A 27835-nucleotide genomic window follows, 5' to 3' on the forward strand; every position below is an offset into this window, starting at 1 on the left:
AGAGGCTTTCTAGTTCTTCTTCGCTTTCTGCCATAAGGGTGGTGTCATCTGCATATCTGAGGTGATTGATATTTCTCCCAGCAATCGATTCCAGCTTGTGCTTCGTCCAGCCCAGCGTTTCTCATGATGTACTCTGTATATAAGTTAAAGAAGCAGGGTGACAATATGCAGCCTTGACATACTCCTTTTCCTATCTGGAACCAGTCTGTTGTTCTATGTCCAGTTCTAACTGTTGCTTCCTGACCTGCATACAGATTTCTCAAGAGGCAGGTCAGGTGGTCTGCTATTCCCATCTCTTTCGGAATTTTCCAGAGTCTATTGTGATCCACACAGTCAAAGGCTTTGGCATAGTCAATAAAGCAAAAATAGATGTTTTTCTGGAATTCTCTTGCTTTTTCGATGATCCAGCAGATGTTGGCAATTTTATCTCAAGTTCCTCTGCCTTTTCTAAAACCAGCTTGAACATCTGGAAGTTCACGGTTCACTCATTGCTGAAGCCACGCTTTGAGAATTTTGAGCACTACTTGACTAGCGTGTGAGATGAGTGCAATTGTGCGGTAGTTTGAGCATTCTTTGGCATTGGAATGAAAACTGACCTTTTCCAGTCCTGTAGCCACTGCTGAGTTTTCCAGATTTGCTGGCATATTGAGTGCAGCACTTTTACAGCATCCTTTTTAGGATTTGAAATAGCTCAAGTGGAATTCCATCACCTCCACTAGCTTTGTTAGTAGTGATGCTTCTTAAGGCCCACTTGACCTCACATTCCAGGATGTCTGGCTCTAGGTGAGTGATCACACCATCGTGATTATCTGGGTCGTGAAGCTCTTTTTTATACAGTTCTTCTGTGTATTCTTGCCACCTCTTCTTAATATCTTCTGCTTCTGTTAGGTCGATACCATTTCTGTCCTTTATCGAACCCATCTTTGCATGAAATGTCTGACAGTATGTGGTCCACTGGAGAAAGGAATGGCATACCACTTCAGTATTCTTGCCTTGAGAACCCCATGAATAATATCAAAAGGCAAAAAGATAGGACACTGAAAGATGAATTCCCTAAGTCGGTAGGTGCCCAATATGCTACTGGAAATCAGTGGAGAAATAACTTCAGAAAGAATGGAGAGATGGAGCCAAAACAAAACAAGACCCAGTTGTGGATGGGACTGGTTTAAGCAAGGTTCGATGCTGTAAAGAGCAATACTGCATAGGAACGTGGAATGTCAGGTCCATGAATCAAGGCAAATTGGAAGTGGTCAAACAGGAGATGGCAAGAGTGAACGTTGACATTCTAGGAATCAGAGAACTAAGATGGGATGGAATGGGTGAATTTAACTCAGATGACCATTATATCTACTACTGTGGGCAGGAATCCCTTAGAAGAAATGGAGTAGCCATCATAGTCAACAAGAGTCCAAAATGCAGTACCTGGATGTAATCTCAAAAATGACAGAATGATCTCTGTTCATTTCCAAGGCAAACCATTCAATATCACAGTAATCCAAGTCTATGCCCTGACCAGTAACACTGAAGACGCTGAAGTTGAACAGTTCTATGAAGACCTACAAGACCTTCTAGAACTAACACCAAAAAAGATGTCCTTTAATGCAAAAGTAGGAAGTCAAGAAACACCTGGAGTAACAGGCAAATTTGGCCTTGGCGTACAGAATGAAGCAGGGCAAAGGCTAATAATAGAGTTCTGCCAAGAGAACGCACTGGTCATAGCAAACACCCTCTTCCAATAACACAAAAGAAGACTCTACACATGGACATCACCAGATGGTCAACACTGAAATCAGACTGATTATATTCTTTGCAGCCAAAGATGGAGAAGCTCTATACAGTCAGCAAAAACAAGACTGGGAGCTGAATGTGGCTCAGATCATTAACTTATTGCCAAATTCAGACTGTCATTGAAGAAAGTGAAGAAAACCAGTAGACCATTCAGGTATGACTTAAATCAAATCCCTTATGACTATACAGTGGAAGTGAGAAACAGATTTAAAGGACTCGATCTGATAGAGTGCCTGATGAACTATGCACAAAGGTTTGTGACATTGTACAGGAGACAGGAATCAAGACCATCCTCCAGAAAAAGAAATGCAAAAAAGCAAAATGGCTGTCTGAGGATGCCTTACAAATAGCTGTGAAAAGAAGGGAAGCGAAAAGCAAAGGAAAAAAGGAAAGACATACCCATTTGAATGCAGAGTTCCAAAGAATAGCAAGGAGAGGTAAGAAAGCCTTCCTCAGGGATCAATGCAAAGAAATAGAGGAAAACAATAGAATGGGAAAGACTAGAGATCTCTTCCAGAAAATTAGACATACAAAGGGAACATTTCATGCAAAGATGGCCTCAATAAAGGACAAAAAAGGTAGTGACCTAACAGAAGCAGAAGATATTAAGAAGAGGTGGCAAGAATACATAGAATAGACTCTATACTGAATCCCTTATACCCCATCCCGTAAAAGAAAGAAACTCATCATCAGTTTGTTTTCTTTCTTATCTGTGCCACTGTCTTCATGTAAGACTGCACAAATACATATTAGCTTTCATTCTTGCTTTGTTTTATTTTTTAATTAACTAGGATATCAAAGAGTGAAGGGCCATTCTCTCAACAAATACTCTGCTCATCAATAAAATCCTTCTCATGAGAGCTAATCAAGATCCTTTAACTATCTACCCACCCTTAACACTGTCTCTATTGTTCTGCCACAATACTGTGATTTGCCTTTTTATGTTAACTGCAACCTACACTTTTACTTCACATACAAAATGTTTGATAAGTACAGTGTATTAATAGATGCTTTAATTTGAACAAGGAACATAACAGAGCTTTCACGCAAAGAATCCAGGTAGTCTGACTCAATCAGTGGCAATTTCAATAGTTACCTTTTCTGAATTCAGCTGTCAGTTAAGTAGCTAAAGAGAAGGAACAAGCACTACAGGGTCCAGGGACATGGTACGAAGTGGTCTGCTCCAAGCACTCTATTTTCCAAAGTGCCACCTTGCAGGTGAAATCGCATTCCAACCTAGAGTATGTGTCTTATTTATGTCATTATTTTAACATTTTATAGAGCTCCTACTATGCACCAAACACATGCTGGGTACTCTCACATTTAAATCAACTCTGTTCTTGTCAAGTAAATTATCCTCATTTGGCAAGGCTAGGAAACTTCTGCCCAAAGTTAGGGTAATAATAAACATTGGTGGCTTAATTTTAGCATCAAATTCATGCACCTTGTTATCTCAGAGCAATCCCAAACTGTGGATCAATAAGTACATCAGGTAATCTGGGCTTTCATCAATTCATTTAGGAAGTAAAGCGTCCACCCACAATGCGGGAGACCCGGGTTCGATCCCTGGGTTGGGAAGATCCCCTGGAGAAGGAAATGGCAGCCCACTCCAGTATACTTGCCTGGAGAATCCCATGGACAGAGGACCCTGATAGGCAACAGTCCGTGGGGGTCACAAAGAGTCGGACACGACTGAGCGACTTCACTTTAGTACTCACTGGGAAATATCCATGAAATGATAGTAGTGTATCGGTTGAAACCTGTCTGCTTCCTTTTTTACACTATCTGACTATTTGATGAGTTTTCACAAAATAATACAACTCTGAAAACATCACTACAATAAGCATCATGAATTTACCTAAAACCACAGTTTCCTGTTTTTCTACATAATCCCTTCCTCCTGCCCCTCTGTCATTTCCTTCCCCATTCTCCAGGCAAACAATTATCTGCTCTGTCCCTATAGTTTATCTTAATTTTATTATGAATATCTTCAAACATATATAAAAGGAGAGAAGACTCTAAAGAGCCCTCATGTACTCATCACTCAGTTTATTTTATTTTTTTTGTGGTGTTATTTTATTTAAAATTTTTATTTTTACTTTATAATACTGTATTGGTTTTGCCATACAGTGACATGAATCCACCATGGGTGTACATGAGTTCCCAAATATGAACCCCCCTCCCACCTCCCACCCCATATCATCTCTCTGGATCATCCCCGTGCACCAGCCCCAAGCATCCTGTATCCTGCATCGAACATAGACTGGCGATTCGTTCTTACATGATAGTATACATGTTTCAATGCCATTCTCCCAAATCATCCCACCCTCTCCCTCTCCCACAGAGTCTAAAAGTCCGCTCTACACATCTGTGTCTCTTTTGCTGTCTCCCATACAGGGTCATCATTACCATCTTTCTAAATTCCATATATATGTGTTAGTATACTGTATTGGTGTTTTTCTTTCTGGCTTACTTCACTCTGTATAATCGGCTCCAGTTTCATCCATCTCATCAGAACTGACTCAAATGTATTCTTTTTAATGGCTGAGTAATACTCCATTGTGTATATGTACCACAGCTTTCTTATCTATTTATCTGCTGATGGACATCTAGGTTGTTTCCATGTCCTGGCTATTATAAATAGTGCTGCGATGAACATTGGGGTACATGTGTCTCTTTCTATTCTGGTTTCCTTGGTGTGTATGCCCAGCAGTAGGATTGCTGGGTCATAAGGCAGTTCTATTTGCAATTTTTTAAGGAATCTCCACACTGTTCTCCATAGTGGCTGTACTAGTTTGCATTCCCACCAACAGTGTAAGAGGGTTCCCTTTTCTCCACACCCTCTCCAGTACTTATTGCTTGCAGACTTTTGGATCGCAGCCATTCTGACTGGTGTGAAGTGGTACCTCATTGTGGTCTTGATTTGCATTTCTCTAATGAGTGATGTTGAGCATCTTTTCATGTGTTTGTTAGCCATCTGTATGTCTACTGGAGACATGTCTATGGAGAAATGTCTATTTAGCCATCTGTATGTCTACTGGAGACATCTCTATGGAGAAATGTCTATTTAGTTCTTTGGCCCATTTTTTGATTGGGTTGTTTATTTTTCTGGACTTGAGCTGCATAAGTTGCTTGTATGGTTTTGAGATTAGTTGTTTGTCAGTTGCTTCATTTGCTATTATTTTCTCCCATTCAGAAGGCTGTCTTTTCACCTTGCTTATATTTTCCCTTGTTGTGCAGAAGCTTTTAATTTTAATTAGATCCCATTTGTTTATTTTTGCTTTTATTTCCAGAATTCTGGGAGGTGGATCATAGAGGATCCCGCTGTGATTTATGTCGGAGATCACTCAGTTTAAATAATTATCAGCACTAGGCAAATTTTGTTTCAACTAATTCTTTCTTTCCTCCCTTCTTACTATCAAGTGAACTTTTTATTGGAATATAATAACAGTGATACAGAAAAGCAAACAAATCATAATTACAGTTCACTGAATTTTCACTAATCCTACTAATGCTTGTAACAAGCATCCATAATAAAGAAATAGAACATTATCAGCATCTCCTAAGTGCCTCATGAAACCTCACTTGGCCATTAACCTCTCAAAAATAATCACTATCCAACTTCCAACATCAATATTAGTTCTGCCTTAACTGCCTATTACAGAAATTTTAAAGCATATTTAAAAATATAATGAAAGTACTCTCATCATATTTTAAAAACAGATTTCTTGAAATGCAATATAACCTACACCAAATAAAAATGCAGACTGATGAATTTTCTCAGAGTGAACACACCTGTGTAACAGGCATCCCAAACAACAAACAGAACTTAAAGAGTTATAGGCACTGAAGAGGCACTCCTATTCCTTCTCTATTAGTAATTACTATGTTGATTTCTAACAGATAATACATTTGACTTGTTTACAAACTTCACACAAAGGGAGTCATATAGTATGCATTCTTTTGTGTCTGCTTCTTTCAGTCAATGTTATGGTTTTAAGGTTTACTTATAATGCTATGTCTAGCATTCTCTCATACGAATGTACTGCAATTTATTTATTTAACTCTTGATGGAAATCTGGGTTGTTCCCAGTTTAGGGCTATTCATAACAACGCTGGCTTAACACAAGTGAAAATGACATATCAAGGAGTTCGTGCACGTGCAGCCTTGGTAGATACTGTTTACTAAAAATGGATGTGCCAACTTACATACCCACCAGCATAATATTCGAGCTCCAACTGTATAAAGCTCCACTACCTTTAAGGTACAGTCATCCCTTAGTATCCAGTAACCAAGTAGTCCCTTGGACCCAGGAATCCCTGCGGATACCAAAATCCCCCAGAGGCCAAATTTCAATCAACTGCAGATCATGTGGTATTTCTGATCTCTGGTTGACTGTACCCATGGATGCAGAACTGCAGATACAGAGGGTCTACTGTACTTTTTACCACCTGTATGTTTCATATTCACCACTCTGAAGTATATGCAAGTGGTATCAAATTGTAATCTTGGTAATTTTGCTGGTGGCTAATGAAACTGAGTGCCCTTTCATGTGTTTCCTGATCACTTAGACGTCCTTTTTTGGTGTATAAGGTATCTATTCAAGCACTCTACACTCTTTTCCACTAGTTTGTTTTTCTTAATAGATCAGTAGGAATTCTGTACATAGTTATCAGACTTATTTTCACTTTAACACTGTCTGTAAGGAACAAAAGGTCTTAATGAATCCATTTTTAAATTTTCTATTATGACTAACACTATCTATATCCCAGTTAAGAAAGATTATATCCCACAAGTCTTTTTTTCATTTTTTCTATGATATTTTCTACTGATGTCTTCCATTTCACTAACCTCTTTTATTGCCTCTATTATTCCATTAAACCTATGTGCTATGTTCTCTATATCAATTACTCTATTTTTCAGTTTTAGAATTTTCATATGCTTCTTTTTCACAGTTTACAATTCTTTAGTAAAATTCTCTTTTTCTCTATTTCCTTTGCCTTTTATATCATTTTTTAAAACATATTAGTCACAGTTTAAGTTTTAAAGCCCTTCTCTGATACTTCTAAATCTGGATCACCTTAGAGATTTTTTTCATTATCTTTTCTTCCTCTTGCCTTTCTGTGATTCCATCCTATCACTTGGCATGTACTGTAATTTTTGACTGAATGCAAAATACTGTATGTAAAAAGCTGTACAAACTCTGGATGACTTCTTCTTTTAAAGAGGGTTCACCCTCTTTCTGAACACATACTGGGGAGGATGATAACCTAAATCCCCAAATGGATTAAGCCAACCTGAGCCTGGGTTTTTTATATCAAAGAATTATTTTTATAGCTAAAATTCAATACCTAGTGCCAACAACTATATACTTTCACAATATAAGTTCTAAATTTTTATATAACCCATTCTCTCTGATCTTATCAGGTCTCTATGAAGTTCATTATGTACTTTTAGATCATGCATTATGAATGAGGGTCACTGCTAATTGAGAATGCATCATTAACTTTACATATAATGTGGTAACAGCATCTTAACTGTTGCAGGCACAGCACAAATCTGACAAATTACATCCTATATAATTAAATATAAGTCACATACTAAAAATATTTTCTAAACAGGTAATTTATCTTCCATATAAATTATCTTCCATATCTTCCACTTAAATTATGTTGGTGCTTCAGGTTGGTACTAACACTGATTTCTGTGAAATAGTTTAAGCAATTTTTTTAGATAACAGATGTTAGGTAGGAATAGTTTATTATCTACTAAATGTAAAAATATTTACACTGTTCTTTGAAATATATACTATTAATAAAACTTATGTTCAATACTTAAGGCAGAAAAATAAAGTCTAATATTTTGGGCAAATTTTTGTTTTGGGATTTCTGCATATTTCAGAAAATACTTAATGTAAATTCATTACCATTTTACTCTTTATTTTACAAAAGTTAGAAATATGAAGCTAATATTCAACATAAAAATACAATACTCAACATGTTTGATCCTTAGGGAAATGCAAATTAAAACCATAATGAGATACTAGTACACACCTAATACAATGTCTAAAATAAAGAAATCTGACAATGCTAAGGGAAGTCAACGGCACAGATCTACTGGAACTAAGTCACTACGGGAATGCAAAATGGTACAATCACTTTGCAAAACAGTTAAGTGATTGCTTATAAAATTAAACATTGACTTACCATATCACCCAGCAAGTCCACTCTTAGTTTCCCAAGCAACATGAAAATATGTTTGCAAAAAGAGCTGTTCACAAATTTTTATAACAAATATTTATGGAAACTTTATTCATAATCACCAAAAACTAGTAACAACCCAAATATATCTCAACAGGGAGATGGATGAACCAACTGTGATACATATCCATACAACAGAATACTGATCAACAATAAAAAAAATTAATTACTCATGCATCAATAGTAGGAATGACTCAAATGCACTAGGATGAGTGGAAGGAGCCAGACTCAAAAGGCTACATACCGTGTGATTCAATTTATATGATATTCTAGAAGAGGAAAACTAAGGAGACAGAAAAACATATCAATATTTGCCAGAGGACAGGGGTAGGGGAAAAGCTGACTAAAAATTAGAGAGAAATTTTGGGGAGCAATAAGACTGTTCTATATCTTGATTGTTGTAGTGGGTTACAAAAATGTGTATGCTTATCCTTTTACATATACAGTGTATGTATATACTAAGAGTATATACACTAAAAATAGTAAAGCTTATTATATGTACATTATGTCTCAATGTAAAATAATGAAAAAAAGTCTAAAGTTAACAAAACGTGTATCCCTTAAAGACGAAAAAAATAATGAAAATTTAAACTATTCATATGTATCCCTACACCAAATACTGGAAAATCTTCAGCTACTTTGCAAAATAATCACTAGCAACGTATCTTCCTCCAAAAGATCAAAACTTTCTGACTAATAAATGGATACAATACTAGAAATTTATTAACGTTCTCTTTGATTATTTCGATTTTCTCAGTGAAATAGAAAGCAAGTAATCAGCTGAACATGAGAAAGTAGGAGAAAATGGAGATTTATAGAAAGGAGAAAGTAAAAATATGTTGGGGAAAGACTGGCAAGCATAAAGCCATAAGAAATTGAACAATAAATATTTTAGATTTTGAGGATCATACAATCTTTTTCACAATTACTCAACTTGGCTGTTATAGAGAGAAAATAGCCACAGCCATTGGATAAAGGAATGGGTATGGCTATATTCCAATAAAATTTTAATTACAGTAACAGGCAGCAGGAACTGGTCTATGAGCTGAAAAATGGACCCCATCTAGATGAGTGGTAGAATGAGCAGACTAAAGAAATAAATTTCAGTAGGCATTAAGGGACCATTGAAAATTTAAAGTGCACCTAATTCAGCACAGCTTTCTGTTTTATTCTAGAGATGGAAAAAGTTACATTTTTCAAATGAGACTAGTAGTACTGTTAGTCACTCAGTTGTGTCCGACTCTGCGATCCTATGGACCGTAGCCTGCCAGGCTCCTCTGTTCATGGAATTCTCCAGTCAAGAACACTGGAGTGGGCTGGCATTCCCTTCTCCAGGGGATCCCTACCCAGGAATCGAACTGCGTCTCCCACATTGCAGGCAGATTCTTCACCACTGCACCGCTTGGGAAGTCCTAATATAAACAAACAAACACAATAGAAGAACCTAGGAAGATCAGATAGGACTTTTACAACTCAAAGACAGAGAAATCTGAGTTTCCCCGTAAAAGGCCTTGCTTAAGATTTTACCAAGCCAGCTTTTAATTTTTAACTGCATATGCATTAAAGAGCCCCCTCAATATTTAGATCAAGATTTAATTTCTCCAGTTAACTAGGTACTTCCAAGTATGAGCTCCATTCCTTACATCTTTCTACAAAGGAGCCACCTTGGTATCTTTCAACTGAGCACTGGGTATTTCTCAGTAAAAACCAAATTTGCCACCACCGGTGCCTTTCCATGGTAGGTATTTTCTCCGTATGTTTCAATCAAGCCCTGGGACCCCGTTTCAGTGTCTTACCAATGGGAAAGACACAATACATCAAATTAAAAAGGTTTTGTACAACAAAGGATACGATCAACAAAATGAAAAGGCCACTAATCATCACTAATCATCAGAGAAATGTAAATTAAAACCACAAAGAGGTATCACCACGCACGTGTCAGAATGGGTACTATAAAAAGGACAAGAGCTAGTAAGTATTGGTGAGGATATGACAAAAAGGGAATTTTTGTGCACTATTGGTGAGAATGTAAATTGGTACAGTTACAAAAAAGATCTTCACAACCAAGATAATCACGATGGTGTGATCACTTACCTAGAGCCAGACATCCTGGAATGTGAAGTCAAGTGGGCCTTAGAAACCATCACTACAAACAAAGCTAGTGGAGGTGATGGAATTCCACTTGAGCTATTTCAAATCCTGAAAGAGGATGTTGTGAAAGTGCTGCACTCAATATGCCAGCAAATCTGGAAAACTCAGCAGTGGCCACAGGACTGGAAAAGGTCAGTTTTCATTCCAATCCCAAAGAAAGGCAATGCCAAAGAATGCTCAAACTACCGCACAGTTGCACTCATCTCACATGCTAGTCAAGTAGTGCTCAAAATTCTCAAAGCGTGGCTTCAGGAATGAGTGAACCGTGAACTTCCAGATGTTCAAGCTGGTTTTAGAAAATGCAGAGGAACCAGAGATCAAATTGCCAACATCCGCTGGATCATGGAAAACCAAGAGAGTTCCAGAAAAACATCTATTTCTGCTTTATTGACTATGCCAAAGCCTTTGACTATGTGGATCACAACAGACTCTGGAAAATTCTGAAAGAGATGGGAATACCAGACCACCTGACTTGCCTCTTGAGAAACCTATATGCAAATCAGGAAGCAACAGGTAGAACTGGACAAGGAACAACGGACTGGTTCCAAATAGGAAAAGGAGTACTTCAAGGCTGTATATTGTCACCTTGCTTATTTAATTTATATGCAGAATACATCATGAGAAACGCTGGGCTGGAAGCAACACAAGCTAGAATCAAGATTGCCGGGAGAAATATCAATCACCTCAGATATGCAGATGACACCACCCTTATGACAGAAAGTGAAGAGGAACTATAAAGCCTCTTGATGAACGTGAAAGAGGAGAGTGAAAAAGTTGGCTTAAAGCTCAACATTCAGAAAACTAAGATCATAGCATCTGGTCCCAGCACTTCATGGGAAATAGATGGGGAAACAGTGGAAACAGTGTCAGACTTTATTTTGGGGGGCTCCAAAATCACTGCAGATGGTGACTGCAGCCATGAAATTAAAAGATGCTTACTCCTTGGAAGGAAAGTAATGACCAACCTAAATGGCATATTAAAAAGCAGAGACATTACTTTGCCAATAAAGGTCCGTCTAGTCAAGGCTACAGTTCTTCCAGTGGTCATGTATGGATGTGAGAGTTGGACTGTGAAGAAGGCTGAGCGCCGAAGAATTGATGCTTTTGAACTGTGGTGTTGCAGAAGACTCCTGAGAGTCCCCTGGACTGCAAGGCGATCCAACCAGTCCATCCTAAAGGAGATCAGTCCTGGGTGTTCTTTGGAAGGAATGATGCTGAAGCTGAAACTCCAGTACTTTGGCCACCTCATGCAAAGAGTTGATTCATTGGAAAAGACCCGGATGCTGGGAGGGTTTGGGGGCAGGAGAAGAAGGGGACAACAGAGGATGAGATGGCTGGATGGCATCACCACCTCGATGGATGTGAGTTTGAGTGAACTCCGGGAGTTGGTGATGGACAGGGAGGCCTGGTGTGCTGCCAATTCATGGGGTCGCAAAGAGTCAGATACGACTGAGCGAATGAACTGAACCGAACTACAAGAAGGAGTATGAAGGTTCCTCAAAAAATTAAAATTAGAACTACAATATGACCCAGAAGTTCCACTACTGGCTCTTTCCAAAGGAAAGGAAAACACTAATATTTTTAAAAGATATATGCAACCCTACGTTCACTGCAGCATTAATCATAATAGTCAAGACACTGAAATAACCTAAGTGCCCATCCATAGGTTACTGTTAAAAGAAGATTCCTAGATAGATACACTGGAGTGTCACTTAGCCATTTAAAAAACAAAAACAAAAACAAAAAACAAAAAACCTGCCAGAGTGAAGTATGTCAGAAAAAGACAAATACTGTATGATTTCACTTATATGTGGAATCTAAGAAACAGAAGAAACGAACATATTCAACAGAAAGAGTTACAGACACAAAGAAAAAACAGGTGGCTGCCAGAGGGTGGCAGGGGTGGAGAGTGAATTTAAAAGGTGAGGAAAATTAACAGGTACAAACTTCCAGTTACGAAATAAATGAGTCACAGGAATGAAATGTATATGTGTGTAGTCAATACTAATGTAGTATCTTTGTATGTCAATGAAAGTGGCAAAAAGTTACAACTTTTCAGTTATAAATATTAGGGATATAGGGGTACAATATGATTAATATACTTAACACTGCTATATGTTATACAAGAAAGTTGCTAGGAGAGTAAATGCTAAAAGTTCTCATCACAAGGAAAAACTTTCTTTTCCTTTTATTTTGTTTATATGAGATGACAGATGGCCACTAAACAGTGTCGTCATCATTTCATGATGTATGCATGTCAAATCATTATGCTGTACATCTTAAACTTATATAGTATTACATGTCAATTATATCTCAACTATACCCTGTTGGAAATAAAAGATCGATCTACTGAACTCTATAAATATAGTGACTTGAAAAGTAATACATTTCCCACCAAAGCTGTAATTCAGCAAAGCGAGTACTATGTACGAGAGAGCACAAGCAAAAGAGTGATTTAAAAAAATAATGACAGGATTTACGCTGTGTAAAAAAAGTAATGAAGATATGAGGGAAACAAGGGATAGTAACAAGGAGGTAGAATGACTGGACTGTAGAAGCTGTGTATTGATTGCTCAGCCACGCCCGACTGGGACTGAACTTGGGTCTCCCGTATGGAAGGCAGACTGTTTACTGTCTGAGCCACCACAGAGGCCCACTGTAGGAGCTAGTGGAGACAAAAATTCGTTGAAACTGAAGTAAGTACTAGAAGGCATTAGAAGGAAGTAATGCTTCGAAAACGAGAAACTGAGATCACGAGGAGGCTGAGGTTTAGTATCCAACGGTCTAAAACATGACTAACTAACAGGAATGAGGAATGAATGACAAGACGGCCAACAAAGCAGAAGCCTAAGAACGAGCAGGACAGTCAAGGAGTGAATTTTGACAGAGACCAGGAAACTTGCTCTAAAAGGGCAAATGGTGAATGTATTAAGCTTTGTGAGCAGAAAGGTAAAATCAAGGACAGTGTACATACTCATATAACAAGAGGGCAAAAAAAGTCCACATATTTTACTGCTGAAATTCAGAACAGAATGATGATGATGACAGAATGTAATTTTTCATCATGCAGATGTGCTAATGAGAAGACTGGAAACCTTTTTTATATGAGAGGGTTGCATTTTGCTGAATTGGGATTCAAAGTTAGTACTCCCTGTCATCAAAGTCAATTGCAAGTGTTTATTTGCTAATGCTAATTTGCAATGAAACTTAACAAGAATTCTTTGAAATTGTTTTGTCACAAAGATAGGCACTGATATCCATGAAAACGTAACTTTAAGAATTATTCAACACTTGGAAGAGATATACAGATTTCTATTAGATTCTTTTCTTAATTATTTGTCTTTTCAGCATACTGTCACATCATAGATTATTTCCAACTGAAGATTAGGTAGAGTTTTGAATTTAGTTTTGAAATATGGAAATTTCCTTTCATTTTTAAAAAGGTCCAAAAACTGATCAGAGTGTAGCTTGAACTTGGAAAAATCTGCCCCATACTTGTGTGGGAAAGGAGATTGCACTTCCTGTAATTTGTAACAACATTGTAAGTATATAAAGCAGCATTTTGTGAGTCAACATTAACAGCTGTCAAAATGACTTTACCACAGTAGAAGCTTCACTGTAAGTACTGTTTTCCCCTTGTAGGTTGAATTTTCACATCTTCAGCAAAAGCTAATTTTCCAAAGTCATTCTTCAATACTCAAATAATAGTGGTAGACAGTGGTTGTTCTCACCCTGCCCCCACAAAAAAAATCTAACCTTGGCCCTACATGCGAACACTTTCAATAAAACTTTACCAATTTTAAGATATTAAATAGCTGTACAGTAGAAGAGTGAGGATATCCAGTTTCTATTTAAGACAAAACTTCCATCAGAAGTCCCCCAGAGCAAATGAAGTTTGCTGTTGATCTACCAGCTCAATGACACATAATATATTCAAATATTTTCCACAAAAGTCTGAGCATATCATACAATGAATAGCCATAAGCTTGAAATGCTATACATTTTCTCAAGTTTTGTAAATTAGGCCAACTAAACTTCTTTCTGCTCCACACATATTTGTAACAACACATCTTGGTGCAGTTCACAGTGTACTTATATTGAAATATGTTTTCTCAGGTATACGTTTTCTCATGTACATTTTTTTTTAAAAAAGCTTTGAAATTTAATTTACATACCATGCAATTCAGCCAAATGTATATAATTCCATTTAAAAAATATTCTTGACTATGTTGTTCCAGGGAGGCTACTTCTTTAGTCGACTGAAATCTAGCATTGTCTCCTTGAATAAATAACAACTAAGTAGTACTGGAAACATCTGTCAACTTATTAAGAGTCAAGGAAACCACCTGAAATTATCTGCCTTGACTACTGACGCCGCTTCGTGCAAGATTTTATTTGAAAACCAAGCTTCCACAATAAAAACTTAAAAAGTCTTGCTCCTTTAGCTCCTTCCATTTAAATTGTTATTAAACTTCATCTGTATTTATTCTTCCTTTAAAATGTCTTTCAAAGTTATTTCGTTAGACTTCTAACGTCCTGCTGTATTAATGTTCTGTTTGTTAGTTCAGACTCTCATCATCTGCTAGAGTAACATAATGGGATCACTAACATATGTCATTACAAAAGCAATTTTTTCATTTAAGAAAAAAAAGAAAGACTGGAATTTGTTTCAGAAGTTACTTTTCTGCAGTGGAAAAATTTTTAATAGCTAATTAATTCATCTAAAACCCAAGCACTGCAAGAGATAGCTGGAATAACAGGCAAGTTTGGTCTTGGGAGTACAAAAGGAAGCAGGGCAAAGGCTAACAGAGTTTCGCCAAGAGAACTCACTGCTCATGGCAAACATCCTCTTCCAACAACACAAGAGACAACTCTACAAATGGACATCACCACGTGGCCAATACCGAAATCAGATTGATTATATTCTTTGCAGCCGAAGATGGAGAAGTTCTAAACAGGCAGCAAAAATAAGACTGGAGCTGACTGTGGCTCAGATCATGAACTCCTTATTGCAAAATTCAGACTTAAATTGAAGAAAGCAGGGAATACCACCACTAGACCATTCAGGTATGACCTAAATCAAATCCCTTATGATTATACAGTGGAAGTGACATATAGATTCAAGGGATTAGATCTAATATATAGAGTGCTTGAAGAACTATGGATGAGGTTCGCAACACTATACAGGAGGTAGTGATCAAAACCATCCCCAAGAAAAAGAAATGCAAAAAGGCAAAATGGTTGTCTAATGAGGCCTTACAAACAGTTGAGAAAAGAAGAGAAACAAAAGGCAAAGGAGAAAACGAAAGACATACCCATCTGAATGCAGAGTTTCAAAGAATAGCAAGCAGAGGTAAGAAAGCCTTCCTCAGTGATCAATGCAAAGAAATGGAAGAAAACAATAGAATGGGAAAGACCAGAGATCTCTTCAAGGATATTAGAGATACCAAGGGAACATTTCATGCAAAGATGGGTTCAATAAAGTACAGAAACAGTATGAACCTAACAGAAGAAGAAGATATTAAGAAGAGGTGGCAAGAATATATAGAAGAACTATACAAAAGAGATCTTCATGAGCCAGATAACCACAATGGTGTAATCACTTACCTAGAGCCAGACATCCTGGAGTGCAAAGTCAAGTGGGCTTTAGGAAGCATCACTATGAACAAAGCTAGTGGAGGTGATGGAATTCCAGTTGAGCTATTTCAAATCCTAAAAGATGATGCAATGAGTAATGGCAAACAGATGGGGAAACAATGGAAACTGACAGACTATTTTCTTGGGCTCCAAAATCACTGCAGATGGCAACTGCAGCCATGAAATTAAAAGATGCTTGCTCCTTGGAAGAAAATCTATGACAAACCTAGACAGGACATTAAAAAACAGAGACATTACTTTGTCAACAAAGGTTTGTACAGTCAAAACTATGGTGTTTCCAGTAGTCATGTATGGATGTGAGAGTTAACCATAAAGAAGGTGGAGTGCCAAAGAATTTATGCTTTTGAACTGTGGTGTTACAGAAGACTCTTGAAAGTCCCTTGGACTGCAAGGAGATCCAACTAGTCGATCCTAAAGGAAATCAGTCCTGACTATTCATTGGAAGGACTGATGCTAAAGCTCCAATACTTTGGCCACCTGATGTGAAGAACTGACTCATTGGAAAAGACTCTTACGCTGGGCAAGACTGAAGGCAGGAGGAGAGGGGACAACAGGATGAGATGGTAGGATGCCATCACCAACTCAACAGCCATGAGTCTGAACGAGCTTCAGGAGATGGTGAAGGACAGGGAAGCCTGGCGTGCTGCAGTCCTAGGGACCACAAAGAGTCGGAGACAACTGAGCAACTGAATGACAACAACAAAACACTGCTAAGCAAATGAATCAGGACTATTAGAGAGCAGTAGTTTCAACTCTCAGCTCATCCCAGTTAATGATGTAATGCAAACTATACAAAATATTCAGGGACTTATTTACAGCTCAAGAACTGTCATCCAAAACATGAAACAATACAAATGCAATAGCTTAGAGATAGAAAATACCACACGAAATACAAGGGGAGAAATGACCCCAAAAGATATTCTGCTATGACTTTTTGCTATTGTCTATCACTTAGAGACAATCTTTTTCTTTTTAATATCAAAAAAAGCCTAGGTAACATTACTGAGCCACTGAGCAAATTCTCCCACTAAATAATAATCTAGAACTCTCAGTGATTAAGCAGAGCATCAAGCAATACTGTTGGTAGGTGGTCGCCACCACTCCCCACAACAATCATTCTCTTCTCCACCCTTTCTTAGCTTCTCATCCCTTTAACAGCAGCCCCTCAAGTGTTTCCTGACCAGTCCCTAATATTTATGTCCATGGCTTCGACATAAGGAAAACTCTTGCATTTATCACTGAACCCTAACATTTTAAAGTATCTTTCAGTTCCACGTTCCATGAGTCTATTGTCCTTTTTTCCTAATTCTCATATGAAAAATAAAATACCTTAAGAACAGGGTTATTTTCTATAGGAATAAAGTTAGACCTTAAGACCCTCGAGTTTCAGCTGATCAGACTCCATGTCCCTCTCCTCTCTATCCAACTATAAAGAACTAAAAGCTAGATGAAGTAGGCAAGAATATATCTAACTGATTTTTAAGATGAAGAGAGTATCTCAATTCTATAAGCACAACAAGCCTATACAGAACACCATGTCATTCAAACAAGAGCAATAAATATACTGCTCTTTTTGTGTTGACAGTAATTTTTTCACAGCTGCATTTGTCTTAATTTTTAAATAAATAATGTACAATCTGATCAATTCCCTAAGGTAATTAAGAGCTGAATGAATACATTTTCTGGAATAATTTAAAAAACACACTGAAAGCATTAATTCTTTAAATATCTTTAGAAAGTAAAAGTCAAAATAGTTAATGAAATGTAGGTAAAGAAGAATCAATTAGGCCTTGTAAAAGAATTTACAGAGGGATGAAAATATACCAAGACAGGTGTGTGGGAGGGCGGTCAATAAGCTTAATTTGTCTATCAGCTTTTTAACGTAGCCAAGCAGGAAATAAAGAGTAAGAAGTACTTCTATCAACAACTAATAAAGCAAACAGCATAAAGGCAGCCCTGGGAGCAGCTGGGTGTATCAGTAAGTAACTATGTAGTACTGCATTAGGGTGCCAGTCCTATGACTCCATTTTCCATAACAGCATCATCTCCCTAAAAGACCTATAGAAGAGCAAAACAAATTACAAAATATGCAGAAGCTATCATTATTATTGTGGCTGTCTTCAAAAACTATCAAGACACTTTCATAAAGTTCCGATGGGGGCTGAAAATGATGACACTTTAGGCATTTTTTAAAAAAATAGAGACTCTTCAGATCAACAACTAAAGATCTTAAAAGTATCCAGAAAAATTAAAAATGAATGACCTTGACAAGCAAATTTAGATTGCCCTAAATATTTTAAACCCAATTTCTTTGCGATGATTGAGTCCATATCAAATACTACATTTTGTTAGTCACTCTTTCACCAAAATGGCCAAATAAAAAATATAATACTAAAATATATGAATTTATTAATATATTAATTATAATTTATAATTATATTAATTTATTAATATAAGCCTAAGTGTCATTCAGTCAGTGAAACTAAAAACTTTATCAACAAATTTTTTAAATGTGTTGTCAGCCTATCCAGACACCTGAATCTTAATAGATTTAAGATATGAAAGTCACGAATGTAGCCATCTCACATCTATCCAACTGGGTTCTGGAACAGTAAGTAAGCTGTCCAAAAGGCAGCTTCAATACTGGAGAATCCTGAAGCTCTTCAGGTGTTTGACTTAGAGGAAGTAATTAAGTGTTCTTCCAAAAGAATATGATGTCAAAGGATTTGTAAAACATCAGATCCAGACTCAGCTGTCTTAAAGCTTCATCTTCTGCAGAATGCAAAATAATTTGAAGAACAGGGAGGAGGCAGAGAAAAAGCCATGTTAAGGAAAGGCAAATCAACAAGACAAAGAGTAGAGAAGCTTATCTTGTTCTAGACGAACCATATTGAAAATGGTTAACAAAGAAAAAGCAAAACATCAAAAATGAGAAACTGCTGTCAAAAGTAACATTTAAAAAATTAGAAAGTTCTATGTGTGAAGCTAAATTTTGGGAGTCCTTTTTCAGCCCTTTTTTGAAAAATTAGCTCATCCTAAACTGCTCAAAGAAAAAGAGGCTCTAAAGCCCAGGAAAATTAATTTTCTTTGTTTTATAGTAATATTCAGTGGTTTCCAAATTTTGCCTACTTCTCATAAACTTGGTGAAAATTGAAGTTATATTTCATGAAGCTTAACAATGTTGTTCTATATGTTTAAAATGATTTTTTAATATTAAAAGTAAACCTGATTAATAAATGTACACCATTGTCTAAGCTATAATTTTTCATATTAGTTATACATAGTTAACAAAAAAGTAACACACTTGTCAAATTTCTAGTTTTTTTCACAAAACAATAACGTTCCTCCAACATGGCAGTTAAATGCACTGCTTTTTTATAATGCTTACAAGATAAATTTGACACCCCTTTGCTTGGCGTCCAAGCTTAACAACATAATTCTAAAATCACACTTTCTAGTCTACCCCTCTCTGCTCTACTCAGAATGGCCCTTTACATGCTATTCATCTTGCCTTTGTTCTTACGCCTACATCCATAGACTGTTCTCATTCAGACATACCCAACTGCCTTGCTGCAAGCCGTGAGGCCAGGCCCAGGAATGGCTCTTCTCCTTCCTGAACAAAATAAAAACCTCCAAGTTTGAAACCAAAGTTTTTGTGAACTAAAAATCTTCCTGGTGCTTGATTTACTCTTTCAATAGCATAGCAGTTAAGAGCAAGAACTCTTAAGACTGAACTACGTCACTAACTGAACTAGGTATACACCGGGGCAGATTTCTTAATCATCTTAACCTTTATTTCCTTATCTGTTTTTTAAAAAGAGGAATAATACCCTCTTCACAGAACTGCTCTGATGATAAAGCGAGATAATTTATGTACTGTGTTTAATACAGTGTTTGGCAGAAAATAGGTATTCAATAAATCTGACAGTATTATTAGGTTTATGATAATGGTGACTTTTAGGAATTTCTAGCATTTTAACTATCTTAAAGTACCTCCTTCTCCTGGTTCTTTTAAACTAGTAAATCTGTCACACTACTTCTCCTGTTATCCAGCATCTGCAATGATCCTAGTGGCTTCTTGTCTGCATGATTTCTAACTTGCTATTCTGTGTTTCCAAATTATCTGTGTATCTGTCTACCTATCCTTCCCCAAAGATTCCCAACTTCAGTACATCCCAGATTTCCCCCCAACCCAGTCCTAGCTACCATCATGCTTCTGCTTCATAGTTCCTGTGATGACACTTGACTCACATGTCACACAGGAACTAAATCTAACTCACAGGGCCACCAATCTAAATCCTCATTGGTCTATTTTAACCAAACTCCCAAGGACATGTTGTCTCTACTATTTGCATGCATGTCTGCTAAGCTGCTTCAGTCATGTCTGACTCTGTGCAACCCCAGGCTCCTCTGTCCATGATCTTCTCCAGGCAAGAATACTGGAGTGGGTTGCCATGCCCTAGTCCTCTAGGGGATCTTCCCGACCCAGGGATCCAACCTGCTTCTCTTACATCTCCTGCACTGGCAGGCGGGGACTATTTGTAGCATATGCCAAATTGAGAGTCATGTGATTCACATGCTCATCCATGTGATTTATTACACATGAATAAGAATGAGACTACTTCAAGAGATTCCCAATTTGTTAAACTAGAAACCTGTCATAACAAATGGTAAACATTTTTCTTTTAACTACAGACACTATAAACTAACATGGATTTGAGGGGAAGAACACTCACACACACAAAATGCATATAATTAACTGAAAACAATGCACTTTCATTACAAATCCTCTGATTCTTTATATTTCAGTTCTAAGGTATGTTTAAATGGAGTTAACTTTCTGGATGACTTCTCCCATCCCCCCAAACAAAAGAGGTTTAAAAACCTACAGTATAGTTTTTATACATAAATGCATATGTGCATGTGTACCATTTTTTTAATATTCTGAGATATTTTGTTAAATAATCTTAAAACTTTTATGTTTTACACTACCATATCGTTTAATATGAATTATTAACAGTTTTGCAAAGAAAAAAAAAATCTGGCTTCTGAAAACTTTGTTAGACCAGAGAATGTCAGTTACAGCAATCTGTACTTCCCTGCTTAATCTTTCTTGGCAAGCTCTGTCTGCACCAGTGCTGTCTGGCTTCAGCAATCACAATGCCAGGAGCTCATACTGTGTGCAACCTTGTCAGTATCCCAAACAATATTCAGTTCCTTCTTTGCCACAAATAACGAGTTTAACTAGGTCTGCCACATTTTCTTTGAATAAACTTCTCTATTATGCTAATAAACAGTAAGTTAAGGCTTCAAAATAATGAGAGGTAAATTAATTTCTGTCAATAACTGAATGATACTGAAGGAAATACAAAGTGTTGGACAAACTTAGTCAAGGGTGAATCAACATGCTCTCTGACTCCACCTCACTAGCCCAACTGGTTTTAAAAATAATAATAATATTGCCATTCAGCTATAAATGGTTGTGAATAAAAGTCATAGTCAAGAGGAAAAGAAGATCAATGTATGTTTTCAGATATTAAGAATACCAACTTAGAAGACTGATTTCCAGTGCTTCTTGCTACATTTGTATCTATAGAACTGCATACATTCAAGATCTAAAGCCTTAAAAAAGAATTTTGTGAGAAAAGAAACCTAATAAATATGTATAATTCTAAATGATTTGGTTTATTTTCAAAATCCCTTTTGTTTTGGACAGAAAATCACTATAAAAACTTACCCAAATATAGAAATTATTTTATAACATTTTTACTAATAAAATAAAAAACATTATGAAAATTGCCACAACTATAGAAAATAGCCATAATTTGCTGTAATAGTCAGAATATTAGAGTAAGTATTCTGTGACTTACTACTTGAAGGAATTCAGAAAATTAATATAAAATTAAAGTTCTTTACTCTTCAAACCCCCAGACCCTACTCATGGCAATAAGATGGAATTTCCTTAGACTAAAATGGTGACAAAGTGATGAGAGAAAGAACACATGCATTAGAAAAGGCAAAGGAAAAAGCACCTTAGATACAGGCCCCTGATCACAAGGTAAATCCCCCAGTGATGAATATTTACCTTTGGTGTATACCTTACCAGTAATTCTGACCCTAGCCAAAACAATCATTAGAATTATTATCTTCAACCTTGGCTTCAAATCCTCACCTTATCTCCCATATTCACAAAATCTATAATACAATCCCAAAAGACATAAATCTCCATAACTGCCAAAATCCTGGTAGGCTGTAGTCCATGGGGTCGCTAGGAGTCTGACACAACTGAGCGACTTCACTTTCACTTTTCACTTTCATGCATTGGAGAAGGAAATGGCAACTGACTCCAGTGTTCTTGCCTGGAGAAGCCCAGGGATGGGGGAGCCTGGTGGGCTGCCGTCTCTGGGGTCGCACAGAGTCGGACACAACTGAAGCGACTTAGCAGCAGCAGCAAGGAGACCTGACTTTTGACAGTTTCGGTGCCTTAGGCTAAAAGAACACAGCTTTAATCAAATATTCAGGGATCAACATTGGTATTTTACCCTAGTATTTCATAGGCCAGTTCAAATTTAGCAAACAATCAAGTAATAATTACCTGTCCAGGCTGAGTTTAAATTTTTTCAGTTTGAAAACCAAATCAAGCTGGGTTTCTGGGTTTTAAAAGCCACAGAAGATTTCTTAATTGGTAACAAGAGCAGCCAAGCAGGTAATGATTTTTAACCATCTTGCAAATGGAATGGACATAGGCTCAGAGGTTTGGAGACTGGAGGTGACAGTATAAAGAGATCCAAAAGGATAAGGGAGGCTATAAGGAAAACAAAGCCTGTAAGAACTGGTAGGTCTTCTCACCACACAACCTTTAAGGTTCAGCAGATAGGTGACATTACTTTCTTGACAATTTAAAAATGGATAAGCAATATATGCAAAAGCTTTTTTACTGCTAATTATTTCAATGCATTCTTCTAAATAAAGACCTACAGAGAAAGTCTTGACACTGGCAAACTTTAGGCACAATGCCCTCCAAAAATAAAAGTCCTTTAAAAGATGAAATGAAGAACTCTAAGAACAAAATAATAAATGATGGAGAATATCTATGTTTTTTATACACATATTTCCAGCTCAGTACAGCTTATAAGTAACCTGTTACAGGACAAAACTATCTCACTATCTTCAGAAATGGTGTACACAAAAAGAATCAAGAAAAATGAAATAAAGGAAAATTTATTTCCTTTATATCAGTTCCACTTGGGGGGTGAGGGGTGGTGATAGTGAGCAAAACTGCATTTCTCTTCAAAAGAAACTTCTCTGGTAAAGAACCATAGTGACTGCTTTGACTGGTTCCACTCTATTCCCTGTCGTCTCTGCACCTTGGAATGCTTCCCAGGTGGCTCAGATGGTGAAGTGTCTGCCTGTAATGTGAGAGACCAGGGTTTGATCCCTGGCTTGGGAAGATCCCCTGGAGAAGAAAATGGCAACCCACTCCAGTACTCTTGCCTGGAAAATTCCATGGACGGAGAGAGCCTGGTAGGCTACAGTCCATGGGATCACAAAGAGTTGGACATGACTGAGCAACTTCACTTCTTTTTTGTACCTTGAGAACTCCGGCCTTTGCTTCCACCCCTTTTAGGTGTTACTAAACCCACAGGAAGGCTAAGCCTTAACTGGCTTAGTGGTAGAGCAAGAAAAATTCCCAAAGGCCAAACAACATCATTCTGCTTCTGGTCATTCTTCACAGTTAGTAATATCACATATGTGCTCTGGAGTTGCAGAAACCTGAGCTGGAATCTTGGCTCCACCATACACTAGATTATATAAATTTAGGAAAGCTTCTTAACTTCTGTGTGCATTCTACTGCTTCTTCATCTAAAAAAACGGGAATGGTAATAATGGCATCTCCCTTTCAAGATCAGTATAAAGACTAAATGAGACATTTAACAAACATTTAGCACAATGTCTAGTCTTAGTAAATTCTCAATAAACATGAACTGTCTAACATAACCTGTTGAAATTCAAGATAGTCCATGGCCCAGCACAATTATTTTTCCAAACTGGTATCACTAAATTGTAACCAGCACTGTAAAAGAGAACTGGCTACTAGAACAGAATAGAAAATAACAGGGTGCAATAAGGGTAGGTAATGTTTTGAAAATCTTTTTTTCAGACTCAAACACATTCTCTCAACTGAGCCTCCCAGTTTTTCTTTATTGCCTTCACTATGTAGTCTTCAAAAGCAGCATATCTGACTCTTCTTCAGGGTACAAAAGTATTTTGTACAAACTCTACAACACTTACTACAGTGGGCTTTACATGTGTATCTCTCACATTAGAATGTAAACTCCAACACTGCTATTAGAGAAACGCAAATCAAAATTACAATGGGGTATTGCCTCACACTCGTCAAAATGGCCTTCATAAAAAAATCTACAAACAATATATGCTGGGGAGGGTGTGGAGAAAAGAGAACCCTCCTACACTGCTGGTGGGAATGTAAATGGGTATAGCCACTATGGGCAACAGTAGGGAGGTTCCTTTAAAAATACAACTACCATATAACCCAACAATCCCACTCCTAGAGAAAAATCGTAATTTTTTATTTTAGTTTTTATAAACCAAAACTAGAGAAAAACCATAATTCAAAAAGATACATGCAAGCCAATGTTCACTGCAGCAGTATTTACAGCAGTCGGAACATGGAAGCACCAACAGGAGAACGGATAGAGATGTGGCACAATGGGATATCACTCAGCCACAAAAAAGAACAAAACAATGTCATCTGCAGCAACATGAACAGACCCAGAGGGTATCATACTGAGTGAAACCAGATGAAAAGAAAATGTTATAATGAACTTATTCACAAAACAGGAGTCACAGATGTAGAAAACAATCTGATGGTTAACAGGGGATAAGGGAGGGCAAGGATAAATGGGGAGACAGGGACTGACATAAACATACTACTATATATAAAATACATAGCTAATAACAATCTAGTGTATAACACAGGCAACTCTACTCAATACTTGGTAATAGCCTATAATGGGAAAAGAATCTTAAAAAACAGTGGATGTATGTATATGCATAGCTGATTCACTTTGCTGTACACTTTGAAACTATCACAAAATGATAAATCAACTATACTCTAGTGGAAATTTTAAAAAGAATGCAAACTCCATGGAAGCTACCTTTTATTATCCTCTGTTTCTAGTATCTGAAAAACACTGCCAGCTCAATAATGTTTGTTGAGGAATCATTAAAATCTAATAGGCATTAAAAACATATAAAAATACTTAACTATTTTCATTTATCATTATCTGATTGGGTTTTATTATTGTACAAAATTTTAATTTAGCCATATAAGTCACACACACACAAACACACACACAAAATCAATAAAGCTGTTCTTCCTCCCAAGTGCCTTGTATACTTCCTTCCATCTGGAAATGGTGAATAATGTTTACTTAGGAAACTGAAATGAGTGGTGGGCATAATGATCTTCGAAAAGTAGAACATCAAAGCATAAAAATGTGACGCACAGGGAACCAGCCACATTCATGTTTGTTCAGGGCAAATAAAGTTAAGGAAAGTTACTGGGCAGAAAAGCTTACTGCTTCTATATGATAAACTGTCCAAGGATCCCCTTTCACAGGGACTGCAGGAACACATCTAAATAACAACACTGGGCAGGTAGCTGCTCGACTACTTCATGTAGAGGTGTATGAGGAACTTTAGTATTTTCAATATTTAAATATTATCTCTATCATTTTTCAATTCTACTTAAACGTAAGAACAAAAGTTATATAAATTTACCAACTCTTTCACTCCATCACAAAAAGGCAAAATGCTGGAAATAAATTATACAGAAACACTTTTCATCGTGCTTACAGATGTCAAAAGCTGACAATATACTAAATTAAGGTCACATATAAAATTTGACTTTACATTTGTTAAAAAAAAAGAATAAATGCAAATAAACATTTGCTCTAAAATGAGGCTCAACTTTTAAAAGTATGGGTTCTTTTATAGTAATCTTCCAAAATATTTGTTTCTAAATCCTTAACAACTTGAATGAAAAATTGGAAGTTTCCAATTTATAAGATTATAACTCTCTTGATATAGTAAGCTACATACATGAAATAAGGGTAGGGGGAGTGTTATTGTTATTTAAGACTCAGGCATTTTGCTTCCTCCCCCCTAATTATCGCAAATGATAATTTTACCTACTCTAAACCTGTTAAACATCTAAGGAAACAACTATTTCACAAAAACTTCCTTCCTTCCTTCCCTTTGTCACTTTAAACATACCTGTTATTATGAAACTTTACTTCAAAGTAATTTGTTAGGCTAAAACAGTAAGCCAAGTCTTAACAGTTAACATTGATTTACTGAAGAAAGAAAAAAAGATGAGCTGTGATAAATACTCTTAAACAAAATTACCAAAGAGGCAACAAGTTGTTGCTACTTATTAAAAATTCTTCCCTATATTTGAAATGGTAATTTTAACAACCCTAGTAAGGGTGGCAACACTCACCAGTATGAATCTTCTCATGTCTCTGTAGCAGGTACTTCTGTATGAAACGCATGTCACATTGACTACATTGAAATGGTTTTTCACCTTAAAATAATTTCACATCCACAAATTAGTTACTGAATAAAACACAGTTTAGAGTTAACTATTTCTGAGGAAAGAGAAATCTTAGAAGCCCAAATTCTGAAAAATTGCAAATTACGCATATAAAGGTTTTATACTATTAACAGAATTTTATTTCCTCTCAATTCCCCGCCCCCAAGATTTAAAAATTCACATTCTCACAACCACACAAAAATGAGACTGAATATGATTCATATCCTTCAAGGAAAAAAAAAAAGTAAATAAATAAAACAATTTACAATAGAATTTAAAACTCATGAGGCTAGAAAGGCCTCCACAGGTTACCAAGCATCTTAAACAGCTTTGCTTTCTCTGTGGAGGAAGATCCACCTACCTTTTTCTCCCTGGCTAACCACCACTTTATGCCTTTTCACTTTTTTCTCTAGAACCTTCAAAATTTTCTAAACATCCCCCTTTTAAAAAAATTAATCCTGTCTCCTCAAACATTCCTTCTCTGTTGGAGCCTTTCCTTTCATAGTCCAACCTATGTCTCAAATTCTTCACTACCCATTTCTCCTTTAACCCTTACACTCTGCTTTCTTAAGATACTAATGATCTCCTTGCTATTTATTCTAATGATCTGTTCTCGGTTCTCTCTCTTGCTCTTGCTCTTTCTCTCTCTCTCTTGCTCTCCTCTCAGAAGGCTGAGCAGTTATCATACCCTCCTTGGAATTCTCTCCTCTTTTGGTTTCTGGGTGTATTTCACCAGTTCATCAAATCTACCTTATTATTTATTACTCTGTCTCCTTCTCCACCCTTCAACTCAACATATACGTCTACTAATATTTCCCCAAAGATCTGTGATCAGTCTTTTGCTCTGATCGCCACAACTTTATGGTCTAACTTTTTATATTTGATTCCAAATTCATATTTCAAATTCCATCTGGACATCTTATACAGAAAAATAAATGTTGACCGGCTTTTAATAGTTCATTCTTTAACTGTTTCTCTGGTTAAAAAGAATACATTAAGCCAAATAGTGTTCAACTAAGCTAATTAATTTTACACATCCATGCTAATTGTTTTCTCATTTAAAGTTTTTCTTGGTTTCCTTGTGACATCCTGGCCTATGAAATCTCTGATTTGAAATGCCAGGTTAACTACAGTCTTAGGAATGAGTGACATTTACAAGAAGATGAAAATAGCAAAGATAATAATTTTAATGGCTATAAGCCCACTTTAATTCAAGAAATACCTGTATGAATGAAGACATGTCTCTGTAAGTGATAGTTCGTTCTAAAGGCAGCATTGCAGTGCTCACAAACGTGAGATTTAGGGGTTTTCAAACCAAGTGATCCATCCTCATTTATTGTAAGGATCTGGTTTAAAAAA

At 36.7% G+C, this 27835-nt stretch overlaps 1 protein-coding gene across 6 annotated transcripts in view; it reads right to left on the bottom strand.

The window, feature by feature from the left end:
* ZNF148 (zinc finger protein 148) overlaps positions 1-27835 on the bottom strand; it is a 143843-nt gene that overhangs the window by 24034 nt on the left and 91974 nt on the right. For all 6 annotated transcript variants that reach the window (XM_018045895.1, XM_018045902.1, XM_005675046.3 and 3 more), the window contains 2 exons: positions 27699-27822; positions 26384-26467 (listed from right to left, as the gene is read on the bottom strand). In XM_018045895.1, coding sequence (XP_017901384.1) covers positions 26384-26467; positions 27699-27822 — 208 coding nt within the window. The remainder of the gene's footprint in view (positions 1-26383; positions 26468-27698; positions 27823-27835) is intronic.

The sequence above is a fragment of the Capra hircus genome, chromosome 1, assembly GCF_001704415.2.
Source record: "Capra hircus breed San Clemente chromosome 1, ASM170441v1, whole genome shotgun sequence".
NCBI classification, from domain to species: Eukaryota; Metazoa; Chordata; class Mammalia; order Artiodactyla; family Bovidae; genus Capra; species Capra hircus.